Below are 11,397 nucleotides of genomic sequence, written 5' to 3'. Positions count from 1 at the left end.
TCATAGCTGATTTATACTTCCACTCAAGAGTCTAGTGTTCATTATATATAATAGTTTAAAATCAAAATACATTTTTAGAGCCAAAACTTTGGAAAAATCAGTTCTACAACTTTAAACAGTCATCTGTAATGTACATAAATATTTTAAATTAGTGTCCAACTTAGGGATTCCATTTGGAAAGAAGTCTCTGAGCAAAGGGCCATGTGTCTTAGTGAGTGGTGCTAAAATATACATATCAAGTGAAATAGCTTCTTTGTACAAATACATTTGAAAAAAATCAAAGTACAATGGTGGAGAGACAGGCAGCATATATAGCTGATTAGTTACTAATGCAGTAAAAATAGAGAACATCTCCACATCTTCCTTTTGGCCCTGTGGGGCCAATATTATTCTACACCTTGTCACGTTTCAGGGATGAGCAAGAAGGAAAATGAAGCATTTTGGTTTAGTTTCCTCTGATCGTCTCATTCTCTCATGTAGGTCCTAATACAGAAATAAGGGTGTTGACAGTAATCAGGCCCAGAGGAATCAAAATTCAAACCCCAGTTAGTTGTGCTGACAAACCGGATCAGCCACTAACTTCATGTTTCAAGAACTAAACAAAAACATCAGACAAATTAGGGACCTATTTTCCCTCTGGGGTACCAGCATAACAGAACCCCAGATGGCTCGGTGTCTGGTCTAAGTTGCACTCTAGAGAGTCTATTGGACCTGTCCCAATGCCCCTACCCCAAAGTCACCCCATCTTCTGGTCCGCAGTGGACCTTGGTGTGTAGCCTGGAAGTGGCACCTTTGAAAAGCGAATAATTCAGAGTCTTGCCAAGAACTGATACATCCTCACTGAGTCATGCAGTTATCCGCTTTATCTGGATCTTCTCCATCGATTTTAATCCACTCCTTCTCGATTTCCACCTGTCAGCAAAACAAGGGCAGTGTTAGGGATGAAATCCTGAAAGAAAGGCTGCTCAGTCTGATTTTCCAAGCCCCCTTCCTGACTCCTCAGGCTCCCTTCTCCTTTGCCAACAGAGCTCCCAAATCCTCTTCTCAGCGCAATGTCCCAGAATAGATGATAGAGCCCCACTCAGGACATGGAGGGATGATGAGAGAGGACAAGAGAAACGAATGTATGGAGGCATTTCTGTGTTCCATTAAGGAAGGTGGACTGCAGGGAGGGTCATTTAATAATTGTGTTTCTGAAATAGGGGCATCTCAACTTGTGCCCAGTGATATCCCTGCCTTCTATGCATCCTACAATGAGTAGAGCATTTGCCTTGCATGCTTCTGACCTGGTTTCAATGCCCAGCATCCTATCTGGTCCCCCAAGCCTGTCAGCAGTGATTCCCAAGCACAGAGCCAGGAACCCCTGAACATGGCAGGATGCGGTCCAAAAACCAAAAATAAATAAAAATAAAATAAAATGTCACCTGAAATCAATCAGCAGATATTTACTAAGAGTGAGGAGACAGGACAAAACTGACTTATCAGGGCAAAAGATGCAGGGCCCGAGCAATTGGACGGCAGGGAGGGGGCCTGAACAGCAGTTGGCCCATCAGGTTCCTGTCCAGCACTCCATAGGGTTCCCTGAACCCACCTGGAGTGATCCTGAGTGCTGAGTCAGGAGTCATCCCTGAGCACTGCCAGATGTGGCCCCAAAACAGAAAGTAAATTGGGGGCCAGAGAAATAGCACAGCAGTGTTTGCCTTGCAAGCAGCCGATCCAGGACCAAAGGTGGTTGGTTCGAATCCCGGCATCCCATATGGTCCCCCATGCCTGCCAGGAGCTATTTCTGAGCAGACAGCCAGGAGTAACTCTGAGCACCGCTGGGTGTGGCCCAAAAACCAAAAACCAAAAAAAAAAAAAAAAAAGAAAGAAAGAAAGTAAATTGGAAATAGGACCAGGTGGGATAAAAACAGCTCATGGTGCAGGCCCGGTGGGCCAAGAAGCAAATTCTGAATCAGGAACTGGATGTATAGAGCTATTTAGCAGCACTCCAGGGCTCAGCAGCTCTTGACAGGGGTGAAAGGAAAGAAAGAAAAAAAGAGGAAGGGGCTGGGCATGGGGTGAGCTACAGGACAATCCCGGCCAAGAGTCCTACCAGAGAGGGAGGTTGGCCCTGCAGAACTACGACTAGCACAGAAGGCAAAGGGGCCTTTCCGGCCCTGCATCGACCAGACCAGCATCTGTCCCATGAGTATGACCTGGAGGTATGTCTGCTCTGCTAAGTCCTTTCCCAACCACTGAGGGTCCTTCCAGGGGGAAGGAACATAGAACTGTAACAACACACCATGTGTTTGATTTGTTCAGGACCAAGAATAAAATACTGCTCGTGTACCAGATCCACACACAAAGGAAAAGACCCGGAGTCTGGAATGAGGCATCTCTTTAGTTGCTGGGTCACTTTTGTGTTGTTTGCAGGGTTTTTGTTTTCAATTTTTTTGGGGGGGATGGGTTGTTTTGGTTTGGTTTTTGGTTTTTGGTTTTATGGTCACACATGGCAGTGTCAGGGGTTACTCCTGTCTCTACATGTGGAAATCCTTCCTGTCAGGCTGAGGGGACCATTTGGAATGCCGGACATCAAACCTGGGTGAGCCTCTCACCAGGCAAACACACTGACCACTGTGTTATAGCTCCGGCTCCATAAATGTCATTATTTTCCCCACATTTTTTGCACATGCTTTTTGAAAAATACCTCCCAAGTAAACAGTGTCTATATGCCAGACACTTGTCACCAGTTCAAGGCACTCTGGGCATGATGAGGCAGAGGCTACCTCAAACTTTGAAGGTGACAAGGAAAAGGAAGTTTAGAAACAGTTGCAGGTTCCTCAGACTCAAAATTTATCTGGCCCAAGAAGGCAGAGAGGCTGATGGTGACAGTTTCAAGTTGGCAGGAAAGGGCCAGAGCGAGAGCACAGCAGCAAAGGCACTTGCCTTAACATGGCCAACCTGGGTTTCATCCTTGGCATCTCATATGGTCCCCTGAGCATTGCCAGGAATGGTCCCAGAGCACAGAGCCAGAAGTTAGCTCTGAGCATGGTCAGGTGTGCCCCCTCCCACCCAAAAAAAAATCAATTAGTTGCCAAGTTACAAGGTATTTTATACAGCGGCTCCACTGAACACTATTCTAGAAGATTCTGAGGATGTTTTCCAGGCAAATGCCTATTCAGACAAGATGCTCCAAAGTTTCATAAGGTTCTTCTGTCTTCATTGCACATCTCATGAAAGCCTCCTTTCCCCCTGAACACACCCCATTATCTGCCTTCATTTTCTCTTATTTTGTTCACTATATGGACACAGATTCTGTAGTTTGCACCCTTGAGAAATGCTATTTGGACATAATTTTTATTTTGAATGGGCTACTGAAATGTGAATTCATTGCTAACGCCTGGGTTTTTGTTGAAAGCGGAATTATTAAGCATGATGTGCTCAGTCAGAGAAAGAGAAAGAGAGAGAGAGAGAGAGAGAGAGAGAGAGAGAGAGAGAGAGAGAGAGAACAAAGCTTGGTAGAGAGAAATATACAGTGGGTAAGGCAGCTGATCCCCAGCACTGCATCAGTCCCCTGATCTCCACTAGGAGTGATCCCTGACAGAGCCATGAATGAGTAAGTGTGATCCCAAAATTTAATAATAATAATAATAATAAAGCAGAACAAATACATGTGAGCCAGATATAGTACAATAAGTTAGACACTTGCTTTATAGGAAGTTGACCCAGGTTAGATCCCTGGCACCCTATATGGTCCCCAAGCCTCATCAGGAGTGATTCCTGAGCTTAAGAGTAGGAGTAGGGCCCCGAGAGATAGCACAGCGGTGTTTGCCTTGCAAGCAGCTGATCTAGGACCGAAGGTGGTTGGTTCGAATCCCGGTGTCCCATATGGTCCTCAGTGCCTGCCAGGAGCTATTTCTGAGCAGACAGCCAGGAGTAACCCCTGAGCACTGCTGGGTGTGGCCCAAAAACCAAAAAAAAAAAAAAAAAAAAAAAGAGTAGGAGTAACCCCTGAGCACGGAGATAAACATTGAGCACTGACAGGTGAGGTTCCTAAACAAGCTAAAAATCCTGCAAAATTAATGACAGACCCTCAAGACAGCAAAGCAAATATTTAAAAACAAATCAGACCACAGCCCCGGATGCCCCGAAATGAAGCAAGTCTTTTGGAGGGCTACCTGGATGCTGTAACAGGCTCTCTTTTGGATGTGTTTCTGCGGCTGGACGTCACTGTCCACTCCCAGAGAGAGGACCTCGATCCCTGAAGCATATGTGTCCAGCACCTCGAACTCAACAGTGGCGAAGGGGTGCCAGTCCGAGGGGATTTCCTGGTCTGAGCCAAGTTCAAGTTTGTAGGACAAACAATAGGTCTGATCAGGACCTGGAGAAGAAGAAGAAGAAAAATTCCACGGCTGTGGCTGAAATAGAGTCCAAGTATTTTTGTGGCTGGTGAACATTTCTCTGGACCTTCAGAGACTCAATTTCTCTCTCGTTTGCTTATTAAATACTACTAGCATTCGCATCGCTGCAGTGTAAGTTCCACTACACAACAGACTAGCCAAATTCATGGCTTCCCATTTACTGGAGGAACTCTGTTGCTTTGTTTCATTTTGTAAGCCATAGCTTTAAAGTAAGTACCATTTTATTACCAGTGCTGCACATATATTAACTCCTAAACATGGTTTCAATTAGAAGTATGCCAAGTTTCTTTCATTAAAAGATGAGTGCTATTTTCTGAAGCATCCTTATTTGGTTACAGTGTGTGTGGCTGTAGTTTAAAAGATTTAAAATACATGAATAAGGCCCCACAGTGATTCTTCATTTTCTTATTTTCCTACCACTGTGTTTACTGCTTAAATAATGCAAAGGTTAACACTGGCCCAGCCTAGATAACATAATGAAAAGTCCTTATTGGTTCAACTGTACTGGAATCTTATTATATATATAAACTATTCCAAAAAATAGTCCCAGCATAGATTTCTTTTTTCAATAAAGATAATTTTGGGGGACCAGAGAAATAGCACAGCGATAGGGTTTTTGCCTTGCACACGGTGGACCCAGGACGGACCTGTGTTCGATTCCCAGCATCCCATACGGTCCCCTGAGCCAAGAGCGATTTCTGAGCACAGAGCCAGGAGTAACCCCTGGGGGCTACCGGGTGTGGCCCCCCTCAATAAAACAAACAAAAAAAAAAGGAAATTCTGTATACTATAATTATCACCCACAAAGCTTTGGAACAGTAGAGAAATGAGCATATTAGCTTACAGTGTTTCATTCTAATATTTGTTCCCACTTAATTCAATTTTCTATGTATTGAGCATCTATTCTAAAAAACCAGATCTATGCCAGACCTAGGAAGATTTTCAATGGGACCAATGAATGGGTATGATCATGGGATAAAAAATAAATGTGTGCTGGTATATAATCTATGAGTATGGTAAATAAACATCTTAGATATATGTCATATTTATATTTAATGCTCACAAGTACTCCCTACTGCTTATGTTGCTGTAGTGACTCGACAAATATTCCAATACATTGTCCACAGCAATCTACAATAACTAATGCTACTTTACCTAACTTAAATGAGTATATGTGAGGACAGTCATAGCAAAAGCCAACGTCAGTCACTGTAACAGGCATAGCAGAAACAAGACAATTCCATCAGAATATAGCCTTAACATATACATTTAAACAACAAAGAAGAGTTTAAAGAATTGCACTTCATTCTTGAGAGATAAATTACCTTTCATTCCTTAAAACCTGTTTCTTTAGAGCGAGTAATAGAATTCTAGAGCTGCAAAGGGCCATGGAAAGGCACCAGCCCATTAGCTCATTAATGAATTAATCAAGAGGTTGATTAACCACAGGTGTCCCTTACATGGGGAGAACCACAGTGGCCTCTAGCAAGAGAAACTTCCAAACACAGAAGGCGAGCGAAAACTTCATTCGCACACACCAGCAGGGTCTGCCACCCACTGTCCTGTCTTGTCTTCTGTCTGCAACAAGGATGCATTGAAATTCATTTAAACTTGGGAAGAAAGTGATAGAACAGCAGAGAGGGCACTTGCCTTACAAGCAGCTGACTGGTTCAATCCCTGGCATCCCATCTGGTCTCCTGAGCAGGAGTGATCTCTGAGTGTAGACCCATGAGTCAGCCCTGAGCACCGCCAGGCATGGCCCCCCAAAATAATGAAAAATAAATGAACAAACTTGGGGCCTTCTATGCAGCCAAACTGGGTTAGTCTTCAGCATCCCATATAGTCTCCTAAGCACCTCCAGGAATGATTCCTGAGCAGAGCCAGGAGGGATCCCTGAGTGCAGAATCAGGAGTGAGCCACAGTTGAAGTGACATACAGTTGGCTGTGGCCCAAAAAATTAAGGAAGAAGGGTGTAGGAAAACAAAAAGAAAAAAAGATAAAGATAAAGATAAAGAAAAAAAAGATAAAGATCCAGTATTCCAAAAAATAATGTTAGAAATAAAATCTATCCACCTGATTAAAACAAACTATTTTTAAAATAGTAACAACTGCTCAGAGAGAAAGGCATTTTCCTTTCCGGTTTTCCGGCAGCTTCTTCTGGCTTTGACTAATTCACTACTCTGGAGTGTTTAATAATATGCCTCCCCTTTGGACCCTTGGTCTCCCGGAAGAGCCGAACGACTGTCTCTGGAGCATGGGTCGCTGCAGGGATTGGCTGCGTTCAAGAATAAACGAACTGGAAATAGTGTTATCTCCTTTCTGAACATCAGGGGGCACTCTGGGACCTTGCAAACTTCTCATACCTTATTCACAAAACCTGTTTAGATCTGGGTGCATCCATCTATGCGGCTCCACCTAAGAGACCTTCACAGGGCCGGAGCGGTGGCACAAGGGGTAAGGCGTGTCTGCCTTGCCCGCGCTAGCTAGGATGGACCGCGGTTCGATCCTCCGGCGTCCCATATGGTCCCCTAAGCCAGGAGCAATTGCTGAGCGCATAGCTAGGAGTAACCCCTGCGCGTTACCGGCTGTGGCCCCAAAATACAAATAAGTAAGTAAGTAAGTAAGTAACTCTGCAAATGACTCATAAGGGCCTTGGGTAATTTTTAAAAAGTTTCCTCTACCAATGCTGTTAGAATCAATTTTTTCCCATGATGACAATGCAATCTCCCTAATTAAATTTAAGATTTCCTTAGGTAAAGCTGCTTGTGTCTGAATATTTGCAAATTGATTTTCTGCCATCAATAATTCATACGATAGAGTAACACCTGCCACTTGCTTTTTCATACCATCCGGGCTATATAATTTAGCTTTTACGCCTTCTGAATAGTACATTTCCCATTCAGTTCGCTGTTTAGACGACAGGCATATTTCAGCGATTCTTTTAAAATCATACAAAGTCCAAGATGAGTTATGACTCCAAAGTCTTAATAACTCCACACTGTATGGCGATTTTGGCCCATGTTCTTTACATGCTCTTTTAAACCGATCTAATTCTTCCATCTGATAGGGTACATAGTTAGAAACATTTACCCCGTCTATAGGGGATAAGGCCTGATTAGCAAAATTACTCTGAATAGAGCTCTGAGACCAAGCATGTGGTTCATCGTTTGACTCTGCTCTGCTCTGCGATTCAATTTTGTGACTAGAAGTAAGTAAGTAAATAAATAAATAAATAAATAAATAAATAAATAAATAAATAAATAAATGCTTTTTGCTGAACGGGCTGGTTCTTGCCACCCCAGAACACGGCAGGGCCAGTGGAGCTGGGTGCCAAGGCCCTGGCTGCATACCCGGGTCCAGCCATCTATGCACTGGCCCAGTGTTGAGTCTGGGACAGAGCAGGACTGGAGTGAACGCCAGGAGCAGGTAGAGTCTAGTAATGAAATCTTGGAAACTCTTGGGCTTCTCTGAATCACAGGCCGGGCTGAGAAAAACTACAAGACCAGAGTGAAAATTCCTTCTCCAATGTTCCCATCCTGGAGATGTCAAGGGGTGCATCTTACCCACCATGACCCCCAGAGAGTAAAACCTAAGCTCAGAGGGTTTGGAGAAAAGAGTCAAGTAAACCCCCTAGTATTTGCGACAGAGATTACACTCACTAGTGTGTAGTGGAGGTGTGTAAGATTATTTTCTCAAAGGTTTGATTTTCTACAATGTTCTCTAGTTGGGGTTACACTTTAGTTTACCTAAAACAAAGTGTATCCCTAGTTTCTTTGTATCTCTTTCAGAGATAGAAGAAGGAGGAGGAGTGGGGAGGAGGGAGAAAGAGGAAAAGAGGGAGGAGGAAGAGGAAGAGATGGGGGAGGAGAAGAGGAAGGAGGAAAAGACTGGAAGAAGAGGAGAGAGAAGAGGAGAAAGAAAGAGGAAGAGGGGAGGAAGGAGGAGGAAGAAAGGGAGGAGGGAGAAAGGAGGAAGAAGAAAGCGGGGAGAGAGAGGGAGAAGAGGGAGGAGGAGGAAACAAGGGAGAAGAGGGAGAGGGAAGAGGAGGAGGAGGAAGGAGGAAGAAAGAGGAGGAGGAAGAAGAAAGTGGGAAGAAACAAGGAGGAGAAGAGGGAGAAGAGGGAGGAGAGGGGAGAGGAGGACAAGGAGGGAGAGATGGAGGAGTTGGCTCCACTCACCCGAGCCGGGCGCGGGCAGGCCTCCGAGGCGCCACACCAGGGCGCGGAAGGCGCTCTCGTACGCGGCGGCGCCCGCGCTCACCCGCAGCCTGGCCTCGGCCGCGGGTTCGAGGCCGCCGCCCAGACACGCGCCTCCGCGGCTGCGCCGGACCTTGAGGGCGCGCGCGCGCGTGGGCACGTTGCGGGTCCACTCGGCCCCGGCCCAGCGCGCGGGCACCGGGAAGCGCAGCACCACGTCGTGGCAGGCGGGGCCGGGCCCGGGTCCGAGTCCGAGTCCGGGGTCCAGGCGGACGTCCGCCCGCAGCTCCAGCGCCGCGCCCCGCACCGCCACGCGCGGCCGCACCCGCAGCGGCGGGGGGTCCCCGCGGGGCGCGGCGGGTCGGAAGCGCAGCAGCTCCACGCGGCAGGCGTCGGGGGGGCGCGAAGCGGAGCACGCGGGAGCGCGCGAACTGGGCGGCGTCCACGCAGCCGTGCAGGTGATGCTCCCGCAGCCGCACCCCCGAACCCTCGGGGTCCCCCTCCGGCCGCTCGGCGTCGCGGAGGTTGAGCGCCACGAAGCAGCGCTCCGCCGCGCCGGCGAGGAAGCAGAGGCACCAGACGCGCGTGAGCACCGCGCCCTGCGCCAGGCCCCCCGCGCCCCGGGCCACGACGCCCCGAAAGCGGTCCTCCACCTCCAGCAGCATCTCGGGGTCCTCATGCGCCCGGCCGGGCCGCGGCGGCGCCGCGGGCAGCCGCGCCAGCTCGTCCTCCACGGCGGCCGCGAAGGCCAGCAGGTCGGGGTGCTCGGGGGTGCCCAGCTTGAGCATCTGCTCCGCGGCCGGACCCCCGTCCCCGACGCGGTGGCCCCGGCGCTCCGCGTAGGCGACGCGCTCCAGCTGGACCGTGTGGAGGTGGCCTTGAACTCGGGGCGCGGACAGCCGGCAGTGGGGGTCCAGCTGCAGCTCCCGAAACGGGCTCTCCAAGCCCCGCGCGTAGAACAGCTGCAGGATGCCGCCCGGCAGCACGCGCAGGAAGATGGGGCCCCACTGGCGCGACGACATGCGGGTCTTCTTCTCGGGGATCCTCAGCAGGAAGGGCCAGCCGGCGGCGGCACGGGGCTGGCTGCAGAACAGCGGGGTGCTGGAGGCGTCCGGAGCGGCCTGGGCCTCCTCCTGGTGCTCGGCCGCTTGGAGGTGTTGGAGCTTTTCGCAGACGTAACTTAGGGCGCACTGGTTGAGGCTCTTCTGGTCCCCCGGCAGCCCTCTGGATGGCTTCCTGGCCCCCGGGGGCCACTGGGGCGCACCGTCTTCCTCTTTCCAAAAGGGACTGCAAAAGGCATAGTCCTCCTGGAAAGACTGGAACTGGGGGGCATCGCTTTCCGCCGGGTGGGGACCTCCTTCGGCTGCAGCGCGTGCTCCTGAAGGGGGATCCGATGTGGAAGTGGGTGCATGGGCCGGCTGGGCACGCAGTGAGGATGTCAGGGGTGGGCAGCCAGGAGAAGATTCTGGGATAGGGTCAAGCACTTGAGTCCCGGCTCTGGGGATGCCAGGGAACCCCGCGAACTCCCTGGTAGGGGTGCACAGAGGGGAGTTGCTGGGAGGCCCGGGGCTGAAGAAGAAGTCCACGAGGGGAGATGGGAGTGGGGTGCTGCTGAGGGATGAGGGCGTGCTGGGCGGCTCCCCAGGGCCAGAGAGGCTGAGCCTCAGCCCGTTAGGCCTGCAGGGCCCCTGATGCTCCAGAGCGAGGGTCTTGGGCCTCGGACTGGCCTGGACAGGGTCGTCCTCAAAAGTCACCCAGCCGCTTGGGTTGGTGGAGCACATGGTAGTTTTGGCACTGACTGAGGCAGAGGTGATGATTCTCTCTCTCTCTCTCTCTCTCTCTCTCTCTCTCTCTCTCTCTCTCTCTCTCTCTCTCTCTCTCTCTCTCTCTCTCTCTCTCTCTCTCTCTCTCTCTCTCTCTCTCTCTCTCTCTCTCTCTCTCTCTGAAGCAGATGTGATCTCTCTCTCTCTCTCTGAAGCAGATGTGATTTCTCTCTCTCTCTCTCTGAGGCAGACGCAATCTCTCTGGCACTGAGGAAAAAGAAGACAAGAAGGGAAAACAAATGAGGGTGGGAAGGTCAACTTGCTAAAAAAGACTTCATTTCTGAGAATGACGTAGCTTAAGAGCGTCCAGAACGACAAATTACTTGAGTTCTGAGAAGTATTTTGGGCACTTTTTTTGACTGATACTTGAGTTGATTTTGTTGTCGTTTCTTTGGTTTGGTTTGGCGACCAAATATGGTCATGCCCAGGGCTGACTCCTGGCTCTGTTCTGGAGGATCACTCCTGGCAGGCTCAGTGAACTGTATGGGGTGGGATGTTGGGGACTGAACCCAAGCCATGTGTAAGGAAGCGCCCTACCCATTGCCCTCTGAGTAGATTTTTATTAAAACTAAGATTTAATCAGATGATATTTATCAAAGGCTCGTTTGCGATTTTTTTATTTTATTTTATTTTTTTTGGTTTTGGGGTCACACCTGGCAGCACTCAGGGGTTACTCCTGGCTCTACGCTCAGAAATCTCTCCTGGCAGGCTTGGGGGACCATAAGGGATGCCAGGATTCAAACCACTGTCCTGCATGCAAGGCAAGCGCCCTACCTCCATGCTATCTCTCCAGCCCCATGTAAGGTGTTTTAAGTCAAAAAAAAAAAAAAAAAAGGCACAAAAGTCGGACAGTTCATGGACTACAGCACAAGGTCTATGTACAAGTTCTATGTGCTGGGTTCCATCCCCAGCACCATATGATTTCCCAAGATTATTGGGCTCCCCAAGAAAACCCAATCCCAAAGAACCTATTTA

General features: G+C 48.9%; 1 protein-coding gene across 1 annotated transcript; it reads right to left on the bottom strand.

Annotated features, from left to right (window-relative positions):
* Positions 1–837: 837 nt before the first annotated feature.
* Positions 838–10,397, bottom strand: STON1 (stonin 1). The gene is given in 4 exon segments (XM_049784350.1): positions 838–912; positions 4,161–4,363; positions 8,582–8,999; positions 9,001–10,397. Coding segments are annotated over 4 exon segments (2,076 nt in total). The 5' UTR covers positions 10,381–10,397.
* Positions 10,398–11,397: the final 1,000 nt, after the last annotated feature.

This window comes from Suncus etruscus, chromosome 12 (genome assembly GCF_024139225.1).
Source record: "Suncus etruscus isolate mSunEtr1 chromosome 12, mSunEtr1.pri.cur, whole genome shotgun sequence".
NCBI classification, from domain to species: domain Eukaryota; kingdom Metazoa; phylum Chordata; class Mammalia; order Eulipotyphla; family Soricidae; genus Suncus; species Suncus etruscus.
The sequence above is the reverse complement of the archived record's forward strand: the minus strand, read 5'-3'. Positions and strand labels throughout refer to the sequence as shown.